We start from the raw sequence: 24,039 nt of genomic DNA, 5'->3' as shown, positions 1-24,039 counted from the left end.
AAATAGGTAAGACCTAGCAGGGGCGTCCAAACTTTTGGCATCTCTGGGCCACACTGGAAGAAGGAGAGTTGCCTTGGGCCACATATTAAATACACTGTGGCATGTAATCACAAAATCACCTCACAATGTTTTAAGGACACTTATGATTTTGTGCTGGGCCACATTCACAGCCACCCTGCGGCACACGTGGCCCTCGGGCTGCGGGTTGGACACCCCTGGGAGCACATTACCCTTTACTTTGTCTCTCCAATATTATAATACAGGTAAAACAAGTTAAAGTGAACGTTAAGGACAACGTTGCAAGGTGAAATTTTTTTTACGCTTTAAACGTTACCTTTTAAAATATAATTAATCTTTTTTAAGTTGTATTTCTCAGTTACAGGTGACATTCAATATTATTTTCTATTAGTTTCAGGTGTACAGCATAGTGTTCAGACAATGATGTCATTTACGAGGTGTTCTGCCCAATAACTGTAGCACCCACCTGGCACCACACAGAGTTATTACACTGTTATTGACTGTATTTCCCCTGTGCTGTACTTTGCATCCCCGTGACTGTTTTGTAACTGCCAATTTGGGCTTGTTAATTCCCTCACCTTTTTCACCCAGTCCCCCAACGCCCTCCCATCTGGCAAACCTCTTTGTTCTCTGTTACCTGTGAGCTTGTTTCTGTTTTGTTTGTTCTTTAGATTCCACCCATAAGTGAAATTGTGTGGTATTTGTCTTTCTTGGTCTGACTTATTTTACTTAGTATAAGACCTTCTCAGACCATCTGTGCTGTCACAAATAGTAAGATTTCATTCTTTTTCATGGCCAAGCAATATTTTACTGCGTATATGTACCGTGCCTTCTTCATTCCCTCGTCTATTGATGGACACTTGAGTTACTGCAAGGCAAAATTTATCACACAACAGGCGACAGCTGGAAGTAGGAAAGGCCACTCAGCTTTGTGTTTGTGATACTAGGGAACAAGCTGTAAATACATGTATGTGGAGAACCTTCTGGTCTTTCTTAGCATCAGCAGGGAGCCCTTCCCTTTCCCCCCCGCTGCTGCCTCCTGCATCCGGTGGAACTGGGGCACCTCCTGAAGAGCACAGGATGCCACTGAATGCCTAGATTCACTCGCTGTGAGACCTCTCAGTGCAGAGAGAAGCGCCGGCGTTTCACTCAAAAGGAAGCAAGGGTCTCCATGACGAGAGTGGGCATCTGAGGTCCTGGGCGAGAGGACTGGGTGGGTCTACTGTGTACTTGGACCAGCCACAGGTCACCCAAGAGCTGAGGTTTAGGTTCGTGTTCAATTTGCTGAAAGCTGAGGTTTATAACATAGGGGGTTAATCAAATATTTAAGGACAGTCATATATGGTAATATTTTATATAAGCAAAGTTGGCTGCACTGTCAGCGTTAAGAGACAAGATTGTAATTGTTGCTGTAAAATTTATTGTCATCCTTGCCTTAGTATTTATTGTAGAAGTCATTATCACCACCAGCGTCATCATTATTTCTTGTGTATTACAGGCCTGTGTCATTGACACAAAGATGCGGACCTTTTAAAGGGCAGGTCTTTTACTTTAATTCTTCAAAACCCTTTGGGATCTATTTTCACTATACTAGGTATTAACTTGTGATTAACAATGTGCCTATTATAGCATTTAAAAACACTGAATAATAGTCACTTCTGTTTATACCAAAGGCTTATTAAATTTTAATTTAGATATACACTGTTAACTTTCTTATATATAAATAAAATACCTTCCCTAAAGAGAGAAGGTAAATCTCATTGAGCTCCCTTGGGGAATACCTTGTGTATCTTGAAAACAGAGATAGGGAAATCTTGCGGATGCGAGTACTAGAGGGGAGACTCGGAGAGACGTGTTCATTTATTCATTTAATACATATTTATTGTGAGCCTATTATATGCAAGACATGGTGGCGGGTGCTGAGGATACAGCAATGAATGAGGAGGAGTGACGATGTTTCTGTGGACATTGGTTTTCCACTCTGAAATAAACATATTCATTTTTGATGCTTATATATCACTTTACGATGATAAAAATGCTCACTGACTTTTAAAACTAATGCTAATTCAATTCAGATTCCATTCACAGTTTGAGAACCTGCTGAGGGCTCGGTGACAGCTTTCCGTGTGATTATGCCATTTGATTTAATAAGAACAGCACCTGATATCTGCTCAGCCTCTCAGAACATCCTGTGGGAAGGAGGGTGGGCAGTCGCCATTTGTCAGTGAAGAAACCAGGCTCAGGGAGACCCAGTGGGTTGTCTGAAGCATCACAACCAGCAAGTGGGAAGGCTGGGGCCGGACCCCGTTAACCATCATGGCAAAACTATTTTCAGCTATCTCCTTTTTTTTTCAATTCTAGGCTGACATATTTGTATTAGTAACTCCTAGAAACAGTTTTCAGAATATATGGGATATTCTGTGATACTCGGGGGGGTCTCCATTTTTGTCTTTCCTCACAGTTTATACTTTGTAACAAGTCTCATCTTTTGTATCCAGGAAGGGCCATCAGCGCTGGTTGCCTGCTGCTGTTTTCCATCTAAACTCTTTTCTTAAAGATTGGATTTCCTTTCCTTTCTTTCTTTTTTTTTAAGGTAATAGCATCAGTGCTCAGCAGAGATAGTTATTTCAAAAGTTCAAAATGTCTAAAAACAAAGAAGTTTTTAGTCTGAGAATTTTAACAGAAATCATGTTTGCCAACATACTTGCCTAGCAATTTTATATACAGAAAGGGAGCTGGGGAATGATATGTAAATGCACATTTACATGAGATGAGTCAGATGTGATATTGGCAAGGCTTAGAGCATCGTGGTACCCATGTGTGATTTGTTCTTCTCCACCACTGCCCTTCACAGCATCTTCATCCCTCTTTCTCACCCTCCTTCAACCCTAATCGCCTTGCAGCTCAAACTCCACCTACTCTGTGCAAACCTTTCTTGATTGATCCAAACAGAAGGCAGTTAAACTAACATCACCTTTTTGATATCTCTTTTTATCGTTCTATGTGGTTGTGACTTGAACTTCTTCTTGTAATTCACTTTTTAGGTCTGTCTCTCCAGATAGATTGTGAACTCCCTAAGGGCAGGCACCTCCACTCTTGCATCCTTGCAGCCTCTCTAGCACCTACCATGATGGCTTGTACATACTAGGTGCTTAATAAACACTTGTTCTTTCTTTTAGAATTTCCTGCAAGTGAATAAGTAAGCTCAACAGATCTGGATCTTCTAGAGTTTTCAGAAGTCCATCAACCAACTGGCTGTCATGTGGCCGTCACTGTGTTAGACATCATGACGAGGTTAAAAAATATTGCAAAGTCCAGTGTTTTCTAGAGGCTTTGGAAATCTCATGGAGGCGATACTTATGCCTATGAGCCAGTAAGAGGACAAAACAATTGGGTGCATGCATATCAGATGGAATTGGGTGAAGGGTGTGAAATGAGCTGCCTGATCACAGGGGATATGTTTACTCTAATCTCTGTTCCCTCAGCACCTAGCGCGGGGCAGACAGGCCCTCGGGAAGTACTTGCTCAGTGAACACCGCAAGTACTGCGCTCGAGGCCTTTGGGAGGTGTGTCAGGGCCCTCCCAGGACGCACTAGGTACTGCCGTCCGGGACACGTTGGGTTTGGAAATAGAGGTGCTGCTCTTTGTTGAAGGACTGGATCCCCTCACGGTGACATGGGGCAGAGCCCCTCCCATCACTTCATGTGGGAAGTCACCTCTCCAACACGGGGCAACCTTGTGGTTCCACGTACCTGCACGGAATCGCCCCATCCCCAGGGTACGGGAATCTTGGACACAAGCGTGCCGCCACCAGGAGTGGTTTCGTACTCTGCTCTGACCAGCTCCACTTCCCAGCTGGCCTTTTTCCTCTGGTTCCCAGCTGACCCTGGGTTCTGCCTGACGATCCCAATATCGAAACCCTGCGTTTCCAGACTGTTCCTCCATTCTGCCACCCTATAATCTCACTCTCATCTCTGCAACTCTGGGCGGGATTTTCCACCCTCTTGTCTGGAGCCGATTCCTAATTGTGGGTCCATCCTTAGTGCACCACTGTTGTTTTACCTGCCTGTCTTTGGGGCCCGGGTCCGTCCCACCATACCAGCATGGTCAGTGAGAGGGCCCACCTGGGGCGGAGAGCAAGAATTTGAGATGGATGCAGTCACCTCAGCTTTCTGCCTCCCATGTCCGCTGCAAGACATGTTTGTATGTAAGGTCATGTACGCGAAAGTGCTTTGTAATTTATAACATTCTATACACATTCATCATTTTCACTACCCAGTTTTTTTCCTGATTACAGATATAATGCACGCTTACTTTTGAAAATACAAATGCAGAAAGTACAAAATAACTGTCATGGTAACAACTTGCCATAAACTTAGAGGCTTAAAAGTTCAGGAACTAGAATCAAGGTGTCAGCAGGGCTTCCTTCCCCACAAAGGCTCTAGAGGAGAGTCTGTCTCCTTGCCTCTTCCAGCTTCTCGAAGCTGTCTGCGCTCACTGGCTCGTGGCCACTGCCTCCACTTGCAAAGCCAGCAGGACCCTTGTGACTACACTGGCCCCATGAGTAATCCAGGGTAATGTCCTCATCTCAACAGCCTTAAATTAATCTCACACGTCACCATTTATGGCGACATTGACAGGTTTCAGAGTTCGCACGGGCATCCTGTGCCTGGGAGCAGTCTGACTCTGCCTACCACACCCTCGGTCCTCTAGTCCACAAATAACAGTTCACAACATCTTCCATTGCTTTGGTTTCTTTTTGCTTTGCATATATTTTTTCTTTTTATAAAATAGTCATATTTTGTATACTATTTATTATCTGTGTTTTACCCTTCCACTATTCTTTTTTTCTTTAATCCTCACCTGAGGATATGTTTACTGGTTTTAGAGAGAGAGGAGGAAGGGAGTGACAGAGAGGCAGAGAGAGAGAGAAACACTGATGTGAGAGAGACATCAATCGGTTGCCTCCCAGACACGCCTCAACCAGGGATTGAACCCGCAACCTTTTGGTGTACGGGATGACACTCCAAACAAGTGAGCCACCTGGCCAGGGCTCCACTATTTTATAAACAATTTCCTGTTAGATACTCTTTAAAAATTTTATTTTTACTGTATTCATAGCATTGAATTCTATTGATCTGCCCTAAGTTGCTTAACAAATTCTCTACTATTAGAATTTGGGCTACTTAAAAATTTGTACTGTCCTTAATAATGTTGTGATTAATATACGTGTACATAAATTTTTGTGATTATTTCCTTGTGATATTTCTAAAAAGTAGATTCTTACTATCATTAAATGTTGAATGTAGAAAAGTACTATGAAAATATTGTTGGAATAGCTAATTTTTGAATTGGAAGGTTCTTCAAAAGTCAAATAAGCTGGTCTACTCGTTTCACAACAGAGAACCCTGAAGGTGAGGAAGAAAGTGATGAGCTCAAGGTAATACAGTACTTCAGGAAAAAAGCTAGAGCCAGCTATCTGAAACGTTGGCATGATAGGGAGCATCACAAATAAAATGCCAGGGCTCGGCCTCCAAACCTGGGGCACGGGGGTGGGCGCTGCTGTGCAGGAGAAGACGACGGCTGGATCGGCTGGGAGCTGGGTTGGGTACACCGAACAAACACATGGGTGAGTGAATAAGTAAGTATATTGAGGGAAAGACACCCAGGTTTATAACTGTTGGAGAAGGTATTTATTTTTAAGCATGGAAAAGGGGAAGTCTAGAATCTTGAGGTGTTAGAGTGGAATTAGAGATATGGGCAGGAATGCATGGTTTTAAAGTACATACACTGACACAGGTTTGTCAAATTAAGATTGGCACCATTTTAAAGCTATAGCATTGGGTAACAGCTAGAATAATAAAAGCAAAGGATGAAATAAATAGGGAAAAAATGATAGATACAGAAATAGTTATAGAAGCATATATATATATATGTTTGTGTGTATTATGTGTGTGTATATATCACACACTCACACACACACACACACACACACACATTTCTTGCTCTGTCCACGGAGAGATCAGAAACAATGACCCTCCAGTAGCAAGGAGAGCACCAAGAGCTCATATCTTAACACCATCTCCCACCAAAAAGACCCAGGCTCCTAGGTTGGTCCTAGGTCTGGATCAGGGCAAGTGTAAGATGAACCTGAAACATCTCATTGTGCTAGAAAGTAAGACAAAGCTCAAGGTGTAATGGGAACACCTCTCAAGTACATAAGAGCCACCCTGAAGGGCCCCCCACTGGCTATATCTGGGCAATTTAAACATCAAGACAATAAAATGTGTAATATAATTGACTAAAGAGAGTAGAAACTTGGAGTTCAAACTGATACAAATGCATACAAGCACACACACATCCATCCATGCATGCAGACTCACAAATATGTTCACACATGCATACACACATAACTGAAAGATGGAGAAGAAAAAACTCTCCCTTGCAGTAGATTGCCAATGAGTAAATATGGAAAGAATGATGGAAATAGAAAATTGCCAGAAACCAGCTATTTTCAACCCTTTTCATCTTATGGCACACTTATGCTAATTATTAAATTTAGTGACATACCAAAAATATGTTATATTATTTGCTGATTCAACAAAAACAAATATAACTTTTATTTTTCACAACACATGGCTATTGTTATATTAGTTGTCATTTTTTTTACTGGAAAATTGGAGGAAAAAAACTAAATACTGACAGAATACTGACTAAATAGTACTACTAAGTAGTCAGTATTACATGTTTTAAAAATGCTTGCAGCACACCAGTTGAAAATCACTGATTTACACAATGGAATACTACTCAGCCATTAAAAAGAAGGAAATCTTATCTTTTGTGACAGTATGATGAATCTGAAGAGTATTATGCTCAGTGAAATAAGCCAGTCAGAGAAAAACAAATACCATATGATTTCACTCATATGTGGAATCTAGTGAACAAAATAAACTAACAAATGAGATAGAAACAAACTCAGATACAGAGAACAAACTGACAGCAGTCAGAGGGGAGGGGGGCTTTGAGGTCTGGGTGGAAAAAGGTGAATAGATTTAGCATAAAAAACCCCCACAAAATTCCCCCACAAAACACCATAGAGAGACAACAGCATGGGGATCACCAGAGGGAAAAGTAGGGCCAGGGGAGGCAGAAGAGGGTGAGAGAAGGAGACTTGATTTTGGGTGGCGAACACACAATACAATATACAGATGATGTATTGTAGAACTGTATACCTGAAACCTATATAATTTTATTAACTAATGTCACCTCCCCAAAATTCAATACAAGTTAAAAAAAAAAAGAAAATGACCACTTTCAGAGCGGTGGCAGACTCAGGAGAACTTGGCAATGGATGCTGAGTTCCGTGGGTGGAAATTTGATGGGGAATGAGGTAGTGGTGTGCTCTTGGACCACCTTTCCAAAAAATCTTACAAAAGGAAGAACTACAGACTCAGTTACAAAGGAAAGAAACAACAATTTTATGGTGGAGAAACATGGCTGGAAAAAAAAGGAGAAAAGCCACAAATGACAATCTGGGAGAAAACATTTGCAACATGTGTAAGAGTCAGAGGGTGAAAGTTCCTTACATACAAAGAGCTTCTACAAATCAGCATTTGTATTACAGCCCAATTTAAAAGGGGGAAAAGACACGACAAGATGATTAAGACAAGATATATAAATGGCCAACAAACATATGAAATGATGTTCATCATCAGTAATAATCAAAGAAATACTGAGGAAAACAAGACAGCATTTTGCTGTTAGACTGGCAAAAAAATAAGAGGTTGATAATACACCAGCCTCTTCATTAGCACCACAGCACCTGCCAATTAGAGCAGAGACTAAAGTGCTTTCTGATGGTACATTACTTGTAAAATGGCTGGACAAATACTCCGGTGATTTTGCAATTACAGTATACACATATACTATATAGAGAGCTAACGTACTTCCCTGGCCAAGGTAGAAACACCCTTTGACATGCTCCCTGAGAACTTCCTCCAATGTTTTATCAAAAATTGTCACACAAATGGCTGGATACTCAAGCACCAACAGGAGGAGACAAGAAGTCACAGCATGATGAAATCAGAGAACCCTGGGTTAACGTTCACGTGTCCCATCCCTCAATGGACACCTGAGCTCTTCCCTAACAGCCTTGGCACCACCATCCAGCATCTGCTAGAATACCCTATAATTGTTCGTTCATTCATTCTTTCAACAAATGTTTGCTGAACACCTACTTTGTGCCAAGGCAGAGATAGTGCTGAGAATTGAGTGAGGAGCAAAATGAGACAGAGTGCATCTCCTCAGAGAGCATATACTCTACAGGGGGAGAGAGCTTAATCACATCACCATGTAAATAAGTTTAAAACTGTAACTACAGTAAGTGGTGTGAAGGAGAGGTCCCTGATGATATGAGAACCTGAAGCAGGCAAATTTGACTTTGTCAAGGGGAGGCTTCCTGAAGAAGGTGTGGCTTGTGCTAAAATATGATGGATAGGAAGGGGGTTAACTAGGTAAAGAAGAAGAGGCAAGAGCATTTCAGGCAGAGGGGCAGCATGTGGAAAGGCCCTGAGGCAGGAGATGGTATGATGACTAAGGCGGGCAGAGAGAGGCTAGTGCAGTTGGAAAAGAGAGAAATAGAGGGAGTGTTAATGTGAGAAAAGACTGGCACAAGGGATCGGTCAAGTGAAGGGTGTAATTTTTATTGCAGAACCCCATAGGAGCGTGGTGCTCCCAGGGACAGGACCAGCTCACGGTTTGGAGAAGATTCCTCCAATTGCCCTGGGCATTTTCGCTATGGTATTCCCTATGGGATTTCCCTGTGGTATCATGTACCAAACGTGAATAAATAAAAACCACAAATTAACTGTCCTCATAGTTCCATCCTCCCTACCACCCCAAGGATGGCAGGTTAAATCCTTCTTTCCCAGGACGAACATTTGGGGAGGGCAGCCTCCCCTGCTTCCCCTGTCCTGCTTCCCCATCACCCAGCTCTTCCACCAGAGGGCACTGTTTCTGTCCTCCCTCCTCCCAGGGCAGATTCCATCTGAATGCCTTTCAGTTGGTCCTTTTCTCTCTCAGCCTGCAGGCCTGGGAAAGGAAAGTAAAACCAATGCAGGGCCCAGGAAGGCAAATAGAAACTGATTATTGAACAAGCTGAAAACTGCCCAAAACATAAACTCTCACTTTGAAACAATCATCGGACTGAAATGGAGAATCGTCAACCTGAGAATAATGAATGTAAAGCAATGAGAGTGTATTTATGACATTGGATGGCTGGAGAGGAAGGGCAGGAGGCCTTTTCATCCTTTAGATAGAGGTCTGGTCACCCAACAGTAACAGAGAAGGAACTGAACATTAGGAAAAAAGCCAAGTCCTGTGAAGTAGACTGAATTTAAACACACTCTCGACTGTCACACACCAGAGCCACACCTGCACACGTGAAGGAGCTTGCAGATGAAATATGAGTGAACAAAAGTACGATGTAGGATAATAATATATAGGAGGTTATGGTCTATAAGAAGTTGGTGAAAGTACCCACATTACAGTTGGGTAGTCCATGTGCCGTAATAGCGGAAAAGATAACGAAAGGAATCAAGTCCCAAATGGAAGACAGTGGCTGCCGCTGGCAGGAGGCAGGGCCACTCGAGGGGGAGGGGCAAGGGGAGCCCAGACTGGAGTGGTGTTGGCACTACTTTATTTCGCAAGCTGGGTAGGGGCACATGACATTCATTATAGTATTATTTAAACCTTTTTATATTTATAAAATATTTCTCAACATATTTTTAGAAGAAAAAATGGGCAATGTAAGTTGCTGGTGAACTACTGAGAAAAGGAACAGAAACCAGGACTCCTGACTCCTTCCTAGGGATTGCTGTACTATTTAAAAACAGGATCTATTCATAGATGGCATAGAACCGTCTCACGATAAGACACAAGCAGAGAATTAAGGTCCAGGCAACAGAGGTGACAGAACTATGTGGCATGAGCCACAGTCATTTAAACTCCAACTGTACCCGAATGAGAAGGCCCTGGTCCTGTATTTCCAGACATAAAGCCTGGTCTCACACAGACTGGCGTGGACCGTGTACGTGCTGAATGTAGGGCACCAGCTCATCCGGGGAGCAGTGAATCTTAGAGGCTCCCTCGTATACCCTGTTGATGGGTGTGGACAGTGTGGGGTCTACCATATTTCGGTATATCACGTGGCATCAGGTGACTTACCTGCTGTTCCATGGTTCTTGGATCAATAAAGGTCACCAGGTCTACAGAAAAGTAACCAATCACATTTCTCATTTTACAAGCGTTTCCAATCCGGTGGCACAAAGAAACAAGAACTTGGGGATCCACGGAGGTCTGAGGCACGGTGGTACCAGAGGAGATGAAGGGGCCTTCCGCATGAAACTGGTCCCCTGTGGACAGCACCTTGATTTCTCCGTTGGGCTCTATCAGCATGTCCACTGTCAGGTTGGTGACACTTTCTGCGGGTGGGTAAGCTTCGACCACGCCTCCTGGAGGGAAAAGCATGGGGCAGTGAAAGGACTGGTTCACAGGCGCTGGGCGCACTTAGAGCAGGAGGGCAGGGGCCAGGCTCTGGCAGATGCACTGGGTCTCGGGGCTTGTCCCTGACATGTCTTGTGAGACTTTGGGCAAACAGTTTCAATTCTCTAAACTTCCTTTCCCTCATCTGTACAATAGGCATACTAAAACCAATTGACCCGATTGTTTTGAGTCTTAGAGGTATGGTGTTTTTAATATTTAGCCAATACTTGGCACACAGCAGGACTCAATGAATGGTAGTTTTAGTTCTCATCATAATGAGGGAAAACCCATAAAAATCATCATGTCTATGCTCACTCATTCATTATATAAATGATGAACCTGAGGCCTAAGGCAAATCCATGCGGGGGAATGAGCTGTCCAGAGTCCATGGTTCATGCCTGATGACCAGTGTTCTTTCTGTTCACTTTCACTGCTTTGTGAAGTTTGGCAGTTCAGGGCTTTCATTAGGCATAAGAACGCTGACCACTATGTCAAGCGTAAGGACTTCTATAGAAAGCCAGTTATAAATCATTTTTTGAAATACAGAGCTAGGGGAAGCTGCCATTCTTTTTTTTTTTAATATGGAGAGAAGAGGTTTTGTTTGTTTGTTTGGATTTTCCCCCAGAGAGAGTGGAAGAGAGAGAGAGAGAGAGAGAGAGAGAGAGAGAGAAACACTGATGTGAGTGAAACACCAATAGGTTGCCTTCCATATGCATCCCAACTGGGGACCAAACCTGCAACCCAGAGATGTGTCCCAACTGGGAGCTGAACCTCTGACTTTTTGGTTTATGGGACAAGGCTCCAGCCAGCTGAGTCACACCAGCCAGAGCACTGCTGCCATTCTTGAGGAACAAGTGTGGTGTGCTTCCTCCTTGCTGATAGTGAGAGCTTTTGCTTTGAATAACAAAAAGCACACAGGCAAACTGGATGCTAGTCACAGCAGCAAGATCAGCCCTCGATAATCCTATTGACTAGTTCAGTGGTATTTACAAATATCACATGATTCTGGTTTTCTGTTTTCAGGTCTAACATAAATCTTATTGTATATATTATCTCTTTTACAGAGAAAATTAAATATTACTTGTAAAGAATTAGATGATGTAATTTAAAAGTAAAAACAGCTAAGTTTCCCACCATGTCTAAGTGTCCCCTAGACGTGGTGGGCTCAGGAGCCTGGCAGCATTAAGATAAACTTGGTCTGTTATTTCCAAAAATATTGAGAGGTGACCTCTGCCCATGGGCTTTGAACAGCATATATGGTTAAATCCTGAGATTTTAGTGGCTCTTAAAGGCAGCCATCTGTTATTTTATACAAAGGCACTTTGTATAAAGTGAAAGGCACTTCCACTAATTTTTATAAATGTAGTTGGGACTGGCCCTAAATAAAGCTGAGTTTTAGAAGGAAAGCTGATTTATCTGTTTGGTTGGTTTGAGATATGCTTTTCTTCAAATGAGGCCAACTAGTGTATGCTGTACCTAAATAACAGTTGTTGGGAAGTTTGCAAGGTAAACAACAATAAAATCTACAAAAAAACACCCTATTGAGTCTCTTTGATTTCGATAATTTTGTGACGTTAGCTGTCATCTGTATTTTGAAAGACAGTGCTTCAGTGAAAACTCACTGTCCTTCATACTTACAAGATCACTTTAGATTTTTACTTTCAAGCAGCTCATTTGCATTGTCCTCTCAGCATCGTGACCATAGTCTTTTTCTTGCTAATTTCTTTCCTTTCAAAGCAGTTAACTCCTTTTTCTATAAAAATGTATTGCCTTTGATATAACCCTATGACAATGCAGAAATCAAATTTGTAGCCCATTTTGTGGCCACAAACACACCTGAGAGAGCAGAAGTGTGTGGTGGGAGATGCAGGGTGACGGTGGTCCCAGCAGGGACAGAGGACCTGGGGAGACGGCCTCGCTGAGTCAGTGAACTACCGTGTAGGCCTGGTGTACACATGGGGTGCTCACTCAACCAGATTTTTGAGATGTGTTAAAATTGTAGGATCTAACTGTGTTCCCATTTACCACATTTTGTTGTGTGATTTTGCTTCAGTTACTTCTTAGCTTTGAGTCTGTTTCTTCATTTATGAAACTGACTCTTGAATAAAGCTAGTTCTGTCTCCATTAACGGGCACCGTGTTTACAACATGGCTGGAAGGAAGGAAGGGAAGAAGGAAGAAAAAGAAAGAACAGAGATGAACAGCGGGTGGAGGCAAAGCCTAAGCTGTGTTTACACAGACCAGGGGAGACCAGGCAGTGGCTGGGAGACACCTTTCTAACCTACAAAGCTCACGAGAAAATATGTAGATTGATTAGAGAAAGGTTTGTAGGCTGACTTTGGAAGATCTGGAAACCTCTCAACATCCTGTCCTGGATGGACCTGGAGATCTTCACAGTCTTCCCCTCCTAACTTAAAAAGAAAACCCTCGTTCCCGGCCACTTTGTTGTTGTCAGTAACTTATTTTCTTCCAGTTGTGCTTGGGGTTGACTCTTTTCGATTTACTTCTCTGTAAGTGGGTGCACATGGAAATTCGTAGAATCACGGAAATTCAGAATTGAGAGAACATTGGAGATCACACAGCATTACCTCCTCCGCTTGTGAAGACTCCTTTACAACATTCTTGTTAGATGGCTGGCCATCCAGCCCTTGATAAATAATTCATTCATAGGGTTTGCTGAATCCTCCCACCCCACCCTGCCCAGCCAGGGTACTGCAGCCACCAGCAGATCTGTCTGGTCCGATGCTCTGTCTACACTCAGCTGAGGTGTGTTCCTTGATGCTCACTGGCTCTGACCACATCCCCCAGAGTAACACAGGCATAGCTCTGTGTGGCACGGGCTCTGCTACACACCGGAAGAGTGATCTGGGGCAAGGTAGCTGGTTGTTCGTACTGCCCTTTCCCCTCTGTAAGACGAGGGTGGTAATGGTACCCTCCTGATGGGACTCTTAGGGGATCACGTGAATTAATACACACATACTTAGAATAGTGCCTGGCACACAGTAAGCACTGTTGGTGCTTATTATGTTATCATCACTGCTATTAGCTTCATTGTGCTGTTGCTGTTGTTCCCATAGGATTATAATATTATTACATATTGACATTAATATAATATTATCACCTGATAGCAGTGGCTACCATGGCAAGGTATCTTCTATAGCCTGTAATACTAACCTGCTCTTGTCACTCACGTGGGTAACATACAGCATATCTGCCTCACACTGCAACTTGCTAGAGAGTAAGTGGTGTTGCGTGGGTGTCCCTGGGTATAATACTCACACAGGGACCTCTGCCAGGGGGGAGACACGTCATTCACTCCATTCATTCCCTCGTTCACGGACCTCCTGACGTCCTTAGACAATGAGGATGAGTCAGGAGGAGGAGGGTGAAAGGAGTGGAGGATGCCTTTATTCCAGAGCTGTGGAGGATCCTTATTTAGAAATTCTACCTTCAGAGCTGGAGGTGAGACCGTTTCTACTCTCCTAGGAAACAGAAGAGGGAACTAACATTTACTGAAGACCTATTGGGGGTCGGCTCTGTGGTAGAAACCTTCACATCTGTTTCACTGAATCCTCCCATCACATCAGCACTGTGAAGTAGGTGAATGAAGAAATTGGGCCTTGGAGGGTTTAAGCACGTTGCTCGTGGTCCTGGATGAGATCCAGATCCCGGTCACCTGACTGCAAAACCCACCGGGGAAGTCTGGGGTGCAAGAAAAGGGCTGCAATCGTGGGCTGTGCACATCACGCTTGGTGTGCTCAGTTCCTATTTACTTAAGAGGCTGAGTGCAAGATAAATATTTAGGCAAAGTTTAAAAGAGAAAGAGAGCCTGCTGCAGGAGCACTTTTCTAAACCAACACAAGAGAGGCAGGGTGTTTAAATTGGCCCCAGGTTGACCCGAAACTAGAATTCAAGGTTGTGGAAACTGACGCTCGATAGAAACTTTACAGTCTTATTTACCTTGACGGAGAAATGTGTGGAGGAATTTCCTCCACGTCGGGAAGCGTTTCTCATTGACTGGCTGAGCGTGCTGTGCTAAAATGCCCGCCAGCTCCTCGGAGATCTTCACCAAAGCTGGCTCCTGCAGAAACAAATTAAATAGAACCACAAGCAATTTTACTACAGAAATGAAAACTGCTTGTGGAGTGATTAAAAACCAGGCCTCCAACAGGCAAAAAAAAAAAAAAAAGTGGTTACTGTTTACCCAGAGTCATAAAGCCATTTTGAAAAGTTTCTCTCTTTTTGCAGCCACTTCAGTTTTCATATTCTGAAGCGATCTGGCCCCTCAGTGTTGCTGCTTGCCGAGCCTGTCGCCCCTGACAGGCAGCCTTCTGCCTGCGAGTCAGGGGATTCCGGTTTCAGCCCCACGGCGGCCCCACCAGCTGAGTGTCCTTGGGCGATGTGCCTCCCCACTCTGGGCCTCAGTTTCCCTTTATGTAATATCAGATCCCTTAGGCCTGAATGTTTTTTACTCTATGACCTTACCAGGGATGACCTGGGAGAAATTAGAGTGAGGAAGGTCTTTCTTGCGTACCTCCATCTCCTTAAGCTGTGCCCTTACTCCCTTGTTAGGGGGCCTCTATGTAACCGTGCAGTCAAAGCTTTGGGCTGACACTATAGATGCAGGGTTTTAGGCGGGGGCAGGTTGGAAGAGTGAGGTGAGGAGGGGGGCTGGCTCCATTTAACTAGATGTGAGACTGGCCCCATATCATCATAAAACAACCTCAAACCACAGAGCCTTCTGTCAGAATGAAAACAGTAGGAAACCCTCTGACGAATTAGAAGCTTGGCCTTTTGATGGAAAAGTCCTCAGTTTGCCAGGGCAATTTTCTTTTGGAATAACCTTTAGACTATCTAAAAATTTTCAAATGGAAGCCACCTCTTCAGATTTTATATCTGCCAGAAGGAGACCAGCACCGTAGATACAAAACCATTTGATGGGCAGAATTCATACCTAAAACATGGACATGGGCAAGAAGCACTCAGGCTTGCTTTGGACTGCTGGGAACTTCCAGATCTATAGGTAAACGCTCAGTAATTTGGGGAATCAGAAAAGAATCAGCTTTGGGGAGTGGGTCTATAAGGGATCTTTGATATAATCTGTAAGCCCAGTTATTTACAAGCTCCCCAAACTTAAGGTGGTTGTCCTTACCCTCTTCCCAGCTGCTTGGAACACCTGGCTCATTCTGGGTCTAGTGCCCTCTGATGCTGGGTACACACACACACACACACACACACACACACACACACACACTAGGCAGGTCCAAGTAATCTGAATAATTTCTGAAACCTCCACAAAGTCCCAGCGGAGGAGTCTTATTACTTAGCTTAGTAAATGCTTGACATAGAAAACAAGATGTCAGACGAAAGGGAGAGAGCCCCAGACCACACTCATTCAGGATGGCTCCCTGCACAGCGTGGGAGGTCTGCGAAGAGGGCCTGGGGGAGCTGGATCAGGCCGCCAGCCTCTGCCCTGGGAGGCAGGCAGGGAAATTGCTGTCACAGCAGAGGGTCTTTCCCCTTTTGTATTTTGCACAAACGTACACACATTTTCCCCCTGCTCTTACAGTACATCCCATCATTTCCCCAAAGCCTGCATCTGAATCATAAATAAGCACACAAGACTTGCAGTCCCAACAACCTCCCTCTTGGTTCCTTCTTTGAGTACTGTCCTCTAAACTCATGTTTCTTCTTGTTCTACACTTGTTTCCATTAAAACCATTCTACTCCTTTAAAGAGACCAATTGTCTGTGACTCATGAAGTGGCCCAAAGCTGGGACCAGGAAGCACAGCTGTGGATTCCCACCCTGTTTGGGAAAACCGAGCCACGAGGAAGGAGGCCACGCAGGCCAGGCCCTCCCCCAGGCAGTGGAGATTTCTCTTTTGTCTGCCTTCTGCCCTCCTTCTGAATGGTGTCGGACCCTCTACCCAGTGCTCTGTTATGTGATCATTCACATCAAGACATCAAAGAGGAGCAATTCATTCATTCATTTATTCATTCACTCACCCACATATCAAAAATTACAGGTACTTGGAGTATCAAAACCAGAGATATAGACGGTGAATAGTGGTTGTTGGGTCGGGGGAAGTGGGTAGTGGGGAGGTAGTGTTTACTGGGTACAGAGTTTTGTTTTATGAGATGGTAAGAGTTATGGAGATGATGGTAGTGATGGCTGCACAACATTATGAACATATTTAATACCACCCAGCTGTATATTTAAAAGTGGGTAAGATGGTAAAATTTAAGTATATTTTAGCACAATAAAAAATTGGGGAAAAAATCATAGGATGTCAGGCCTTTTAAGTTACTGAAGTAGAGGAAAAAGTGTTTATGTATTTTGGGAGCTGGAGATGGAGAAGGTGCACCAAAGGGGGAGGTGAAACCCTTGTCACCTAAATGGTGAAACTGGGTCTCCATCCTCTTGAGGAGCAAGTCCAGATTCCTCAGCAAGACACAGCCGGAAGTGTCCCTGTGGTCTGGGCTCTGATTCTTAATGTCTCACTTGTCTTCTCTCCAGGTCCAGGCCTCGCCCTAGCTGCCCTGGCTCCATCTCACTTTCTGCCTTCCTTCCTCCTCTCCCTCCCCTGCCTAACCTCTTCTGACCCTTAGTGAGTTAGTTCTGGTCACCCCTCTTCCAGGAAGCCTTCTCTGCCACCCCAGTCAGGCATCCTTTCTCTGTGACCTCTAGCTCCTCAATGGTGCAGTCAGAGGCTTTTTATTGATTATGCTATTACAGTTGTCCCAGTTTTCTTTCCCTTTGCCCCCACTGGTACTCTCTTCCCTACAGCAGTTGCCTCTTTAAGTTCATGTCCATGAGTCATATGTATAAGTTCTTTGGCTTCTCCATTTCCTGTAATATTCTTAACATCTCCCTGTCTATTTTGTACCTAACAATTATGCTTCTTAATTCCTGTACCTTTTCCCCCATTCTCCCCCTGCTGCTTCCCACTGATAACCCTCTATGTGATCTCCATTTCTGTGATTCTGTTTCTGTTCTAGTTGTTTGCTTAGTTTGTTTTTGTTTTTTTTTTTAGATTCAGTTGTTGATAGTTGTAAGCTTGTTGCCATTTTACTGTTCAGAGGTTTGATCTTCTTTTTCTTAAAGAATTCCCTTTAACATTTTATATAATAAGGGCTTGGTGATGATGAACTCCTTTAGCTTTACCTTGTCTGGGAAGCACTTTATCTGCCCTTCCATTCTAAATGATAGCTTTGCTGGATACAGTAATCTAGGTTGTAGGTCCTTGCTTTTCATCACCCTGAATACTTCTTGCCAACCCCTTCTTGCCTGCAGAGTTTCTTTTGAGAAATCAGCTGATAGTCTTATGGGAACTCCTTTGTAGGTAACTGTCTCCTTTTCTCTTGCTGCTTTTAAGACTCTCTCTTTATCTTTAAACTTTGGCATTTTAATTATGATGTGTCTTGGTGTGGTCCACTTCGGGTCCCATTTGTTTGGGACTCTCTGTGCTTCCTAGACTTGTATGTCTATTTTCTTCACCAAATTAGGGAAGTTTTCTTTTATTATTTTTTCAAATAAGTTTTCAGTTTCTTGCTCTTCCTCTTCTCCTCTGGCATCCCTATGATTCAGATGCTGACACATTTGGCAATGTCCCAGAATCTTTTTATTCTCTCCGTGTTTTTTTGAATTCTTGTTTATTTGTTCTGTATCGGTTGACTGTTTATTTCTTCCTTATGTTCCAAATTGTTGATTGGAATCCTGGCTTCCTTCCCTTCACTGTTGGTTCCCTGTGGATTTTTCTTTATTTCACTTAGTGTAGCCTTCATTTCTTCCCCTTTGCGTTTGCTGTACTCAGTGAGTTCTCTGAGCATCCTGATCACCAGTGTTTTGAACTCTGTATTTGATAGGTTGGCTATCTCCATTTTGTTTAGTTCTTTTCCTGGAGATTTGATCTGTTCTTTCATTTGGGCCATATTTCTTTGTCTCCTCCATTTGGCAGCCTCCCTGTATTTGTTTCTATGTATTAGCTAGAGCTGCTTTGACTGCATCTTGGTGCACCTGTTATATTGTAAGGGGTGGAGCCTTAGGCATTCACCAGGGCAGGGCAACCAGCTCTGCTCCTTTGTGGTGCTGTATGTGGGGGAGGGGTCAAGAGGGAACAATGCCACTTTCTCATCTCTCACTCCATTTCCATTATTTCCCCCACTTCCCATTTGCAACTGGTGCCCTTGTAGCTGCTGCCCAGGTGCTAAATCACAGAGTGGGTGAGTTTGCATAGGTTCTAGGACCATGTCAGTCCTTTAAATGAACTCCCTGGAGTGACTGGCAGTTTCTTTTGCTGCCCCAACCTCTGCTGGTTTTTACAGCCAGAAGTTATGAGGCTTTATTTTCCTGGCACTGGAACCCTGGGCTGCACAGTCTGGCCTGGGGCTGGGATGGCTCACTCCCCAGGTGTCCCTCCTGGTTTTTATCTGCCACATGTGAATGTCGAACCGCCCATTCCACTGGCGGAGCTGCACTGCCTCGCCACCACCACACCACATCCTCTCCACTGTGGCTCCCCGTCTCTGCCCCTCCTGCCCAACTGGATGAATATTTCTTCTTTAAATCCTTGGTTGTCAGATTTCCATATGCCTCAGTTTTTTGGCAGTTCTGGTTGTACTTTGTTTTGAGGTTAACTGTGAACCTCCTTATGGTCGTGCAAAGGGGCCAAGTGTTTCTACTTATGTCTCCATCTTGGCTGGAAGTCTGGTCAGTGGCTTTGAGGCCAGTTCTGCCCACTGTTCGGCACAGGGAGCACTAAATGTCTGTGGGATGAATCACAGCGGTGGTCACCCAGGGACCCAGCCCTGAGCAGCTGAAGTTACAGAATATGAGAAAATGTGAAACAGGCTCCTTCCTTGCTGCCCAGGAGCCACCTAGATGATAATCACTTTAGAACCAGTAATTCTTACTGGGTAGATATTATGGGATTTCCTGCCCCTGAGGGGCATGGGGAAGATAAATGAGGTGACATTTATGAAGTGTCACCTCAGATGCAACATGCTATGTGAGGCCCAATAATTAACCTGCAAGGCCGTAGCACGTGGAAGGCATCTGGACACTGTGCCAGGTGCCCCCACCACCTCTGCTTACAAGGCCAGCTAGTGTCTGCTGTGTGCAAAGCCACGGCAAGGGGTGCATTTCCTAGAGGGAAGGCTGCTGCGGGAGTCAGAGGATGACTTGTGTCCCATCATGAGAAGTGCAATGCTGAAGGCATGGGCAGGGTGACATTCAGTAGGGGACCCTGGGACACACAGAAGCAGCTTGGGCCATGATTACTTCTCTAAGAGGAAAATAGACAAATAATGGGGGGATATTAACTCTTTGACTTATTTCTTTATTTTAACAACACCTGATAGGAAATACAAGGATTCTACTAAGAGTGGCCTTAATAGCAGTGAAGAAAATTATCTTTTTATCTCTACAAAAACAAAAAAAATACAACAGGACTTGCAACTCATATATTCAAGAAAGGGCAGCAAAATGACATTCTGTGTAAGCGTTTCAAGTTACCTCGTGCCCCACACCCCATCCCTGAGACAGCACAGCATCTGCTGGGGACGCAATGTTGCTTGTGAACAGGCAGGTGAGGCCAGAGCTCAAGTCCAGGGGCAGAGGACTCCGTCACAGCAGTGGTGTGACCAACTGAGGACACCTCCTCCTGAGGGGTAATGACTCAGCGGTCACAAAGGGCCTACTGATGTCGGGTGTGGATTTGTGGTTTGCGGGACAGTTTCTGTTCCCTAGTGATCATCATTCTGTACAGCACAAACTTTACTACAACTTTAAGGGTGGATGCTGGTAAGGGAAGATCTATAGCTATTCAGGTTCATTCTGTTTAGAATAAACTTAAGTACATGCAGATACACACACAGACACACACAGACATGTATGCACACACAAAGACACAGCCGTTCTGGACAAACGCCCACATTCTTGTGAGCCATCAGACAGTATTTGTAAAATACTTTCTCTCGTCACAGCAGGGTCACTTTCGTTATCTTGTTCAGTCCTCCCAGGCGCCCTCTGAGGCCAGCCGGCACAGTGTTGTCCCTACTTTGCAGAGGGGAAGTGGAGGCTCCAGGAATGGAATGGAGAGGCTTGTGTCAGATCCCTGCTGAGTTGTCAGGTTCTGTTACTGGGTGACGTTTAGCATGTGATGAAAATAGAAAACAACGGACTTGGGGGAACTGTTGTTAGTTTGCTTTCTTTTCTGCTTTTTCACCCTCCTAAAGCGTGTGTGTGTGTGTGTGTGTGTGTGTGTGTGTGTGTGTGTAGTCTGTTACAGGCCAGTGACCAGGCGCGTGTGCTCCATCTCACGAACCTGGGAGCCAATAGTTGGGAAGTTGCTTTTCGTAGAGCCACATTGGGGTGGCAGACCACTGGTCCGTGTTTGAGGGAGCCGGCCGCCCACATGCAGTAGGTCGTTGAGACCGAATGACTCTGGAGCTGTGGAAAGTTGTGGACATACAACTTGTGGACAATAAACACACATTAGAAAAATACCCTTTACTTTTTGGGGGGAAAAATCAGAATTCCAGATTTTCCCTCTATCCCGATGGCACTGGCTCTGGCAATCACGGTAGCTGCCGGCCTTTGTGGAGCTGATGACTCTAGAGCCATTCCCATCCGGGAGGAACTTGAACCCCATCTGCACCCCTGCACAGCCTGCTCACCCTTTGGCCAGTACCCACATTTATCCCTCAGAGTGTGACAACGGTCATGACCTTGGAGGGTTCCAGGAAGCATGGACCTTTCCTCTCATCTCTCTCTCTTTTTCTATCAAGAAAGTGTAAATTTGAAGGAACAGATATTTGACTGTAGGAAATTCAGGACATCTCAGGGGGAGCTGCTAGCATATCCAATTTAATACTGGCTAGAGCTACTTCAAACTCCAGAGAGTTAACTTTCTCAAGTAACTCCTCTGTGTGTGTGTTGGGGAGGATGGGAGAGGAGGAAGAAGGAATACAAATTAGAATGCTCTAAATATCAGTCCCAGAAAAACTCATTTTATCTTAGAAGCTTTTTGGCTGGCTCTGCAGTGGTGAGCTAAGTAAAACAATGCCTTGGCTAATCACCTCCAGTCTCCCACACCAGACAGTGCTTGGCGGTGTTCAAAAGAGAAACCAAAGGGCCTCCCTGGATGGCCCTGCTTCACAGGGGTTTCTGGGGTTCCTGAGTGAGGGAGGGGAGGGTGGCACAGGGCAAACGGCCAAGACAGTGGCCTGGAGCACTAAACAAGACTGTCAGGGTTGGAAGGGCCCTGTGGGTATCAAGCAGATGCCCCACGTGACAGAAGGGGGGCTGGGCCTCCGACACTCACACCCTGGACACTGAGAGCATGGGAGCTCCCCGGCTGCCTCTGGCCTGGGCGAGTGCCTCCACCACTTCTGCTGCCCTCTCAGGGCTCAAAGAGTGGGATGGGATTTCAGTTGGCTGGTTGTACAAAGACAGAGAACGGAGGGATTCCAAAATCAATGGTGAGTTTGCTGTGCGTCGGCCATTTTTAACCATTATAGTCATTTTTTTTAGGTAAAATAACAGCTCTCGCTTATTGAAAGCTTACCAAGCGGCAGGCCTGTAGTGGGGGGTTGACATTTATCATCGCAAAGCCACTCTCTGACCTGGTCTCTATCTTCCCCATGCCACATCACACAGACATGAAGCAGTGAAACTGGGATTCAAATCCAGTTGCTACCAGGATGTCACAGTGTAGTGGGATCTGTAATTGTCATCGATGGGCACAAATGATCACTCTGGGTCTGATTAGTTTGTCCACATGTGATGCTAAGTCTGTGCTGTCATATTTATGAGAAATGATAGAATGGACATCCATCGTTGGCCGACCAGCGTCTCTGTCCCTCTCTTGGGGTAATGACGTTCCAAACGTCCTTTCAGGAACTGCCACTGTCCCATTCTTAGCTATGCTAGTTGATTGAAAGTGATTCCACCCTCAGCTCTGAGGGTGGGCCCCTGGTTAGCAAAGCCTTCCCCTGGCCACAGTCTTTGGTTCAGCACGGGCACGTGACCCAAGTAGGCCAGTCAGATGTTCAGAAGTGCTTTCTGGGGCCTTCTAAAAATGAAGCTTTATGCTCTTCTGAGAAAGCTGCCAGGTGAGATGTTCTCTCTCCCCATTGTCTGGACCAAGGACAAGCTCCAGGAGGACATCTGTCAACCCTGAGGACGGCCAGCCTTCTGGGGGAGCAGACATTATGTGAAGTTCGGAGGAGCGATGGAAAGTAACTGGATCCTTGGCGATACTGAGCCACTGGATTAAGCTTTGTCTGAAGCCAGACTTTAAATCTTAGCTGAGATCATACACTCTCTTTATTTTTAAAGCTATTTTGAATTGAATTGGGTTTTCTATTACTTGGAGCTTCAACATTGTAAACTGACTCAAGTGGGCGGGCCAGTCCGTGGACTGTGGAACCCACAGTGGACGCCGGAAGCCGGCGAGTGCTGGGATCCCTCCCAGGCCCGGGCTCCTCCCGTTCTGCAGTGGGTAGTGGAATTTCCACTTATTCCTTTCCATTGAGATCATTAGAAATCGTTCCTCTTTAGGGTGCAAAAATATGCTGAGAGGATGAAGAAAAAATGAAAATGTCTCCAGTAAGTCGTAAACTACTTCCCACACCTACTTAAAGTTTAAGACTGCTTTAATACTCCATGTTTAATTGTTAATTGAGAATTTAAAAATCAAAAATGCCAACTTTGCCTTCGATGAGATGGAAAATTATGCTGCTGTAGAAGGTAACATAATGTAAAACAGCCACCATTACCAAGGCACACAAATGTTTTTGGTATGTAAAATTGCTTTGTAAAATATTTGCTCCATCTGCTGAAAGCGGCAAAGACAATTTTCCCTTGATAGCTAATGGCCCATTTCGGCTGTGTGGCAAGTGATTCGCTGCGGTGGCGGCTCTCATTAAACAGAATGGTGAAAACGCGGTATATAATTCCATACTTACATGGCATTATCCACTCGCTGCTTCTCGAGGAGTCTGTCCCTCATTATCCAGGCCTCCACCTTGCACCGACGTGTGGGCCTAGCAGTTGATTTGACTCGAGAAGCGTTTTGTCCAACTGAGGCACATATGTCGCGCCTCCATTCCGAAGCTCAGCACAACTGCTTCGCCCCAACCAGCAACTCGGCAAAGGTTCATTCGCGTTCAACTTTCCAGCACTTACACTGCTGTTTCTTTTTCCCCTCCCCACAGGGGGCTGTGGTTTTCTTTCTAGGCTCACCCAGTCACGCTGCATGCTGGGGTTTCGATAGATAAAGATTAAGTGATTCTTGAAATTCATAATGGAACTTCGCACGTACACAAAAGCAGAGAAAATTTTCCCAGGGCCAAGACTGTCGTCATAAAAGCCAGACAAACACTGTGCTTGGTTCCTGGCGTTTGTGGCGGCCTGTGACTGCTCTCTTTAAAGGGTTTGTTTGCGCTACACCCTAAATTACTCCAACAGCTGCTGAA

The 24,039-nt window shown here is 44.6% G+C and overlaps 1 protein-coding gene across 1 annotated transcript in view; it reads right to left on the bottom strand.

Annotated features, from left to right (window-relative positions):
- The window catches only part of IQCH (IQ motif containing H), a 118,336-nt gene that overhangs the window by 35,684 nt on the left and 58,613 nt on the right, over positions 1–24,039 (bottom strand). Inside the window, exons 9-10 of the mRNA XM_045821943.1 lie at positions 14,520–14,640; positions 10,243–10,529 (exon numbers count right to left, since the gene is read on the bottom strand). Of these exons, the coding sequence (XP_045677899.1) occupies positions 10,243–10,529; positions 14,520–14,640 (408 nt within the window). The remainder of the gene's footprint in view (positions 1–10,242; positions 10,530–14,519; positions 14,641–24,039) is intronic.

Source organism: Phyllostomus hastatus, unplaced genomic scaffold (assembly GCF_019186645.2).
Source record: "Phyllostomus hastatus isolate PE091 unplaced genomic scaffold, TTU_PhHast_1.1 phas_scaffold_501, whole genome shotgun sequence".
Lineage (NCBI taxonomy): Eukaryota > Metazoa > Chordata > Mammalia > Chiroptera > Phyllostomidae > Phyllostomus > Phyllostomus hastatus.
This window is presented reverse-complemented; position numbering and strand designations above follow the sequence as displayed.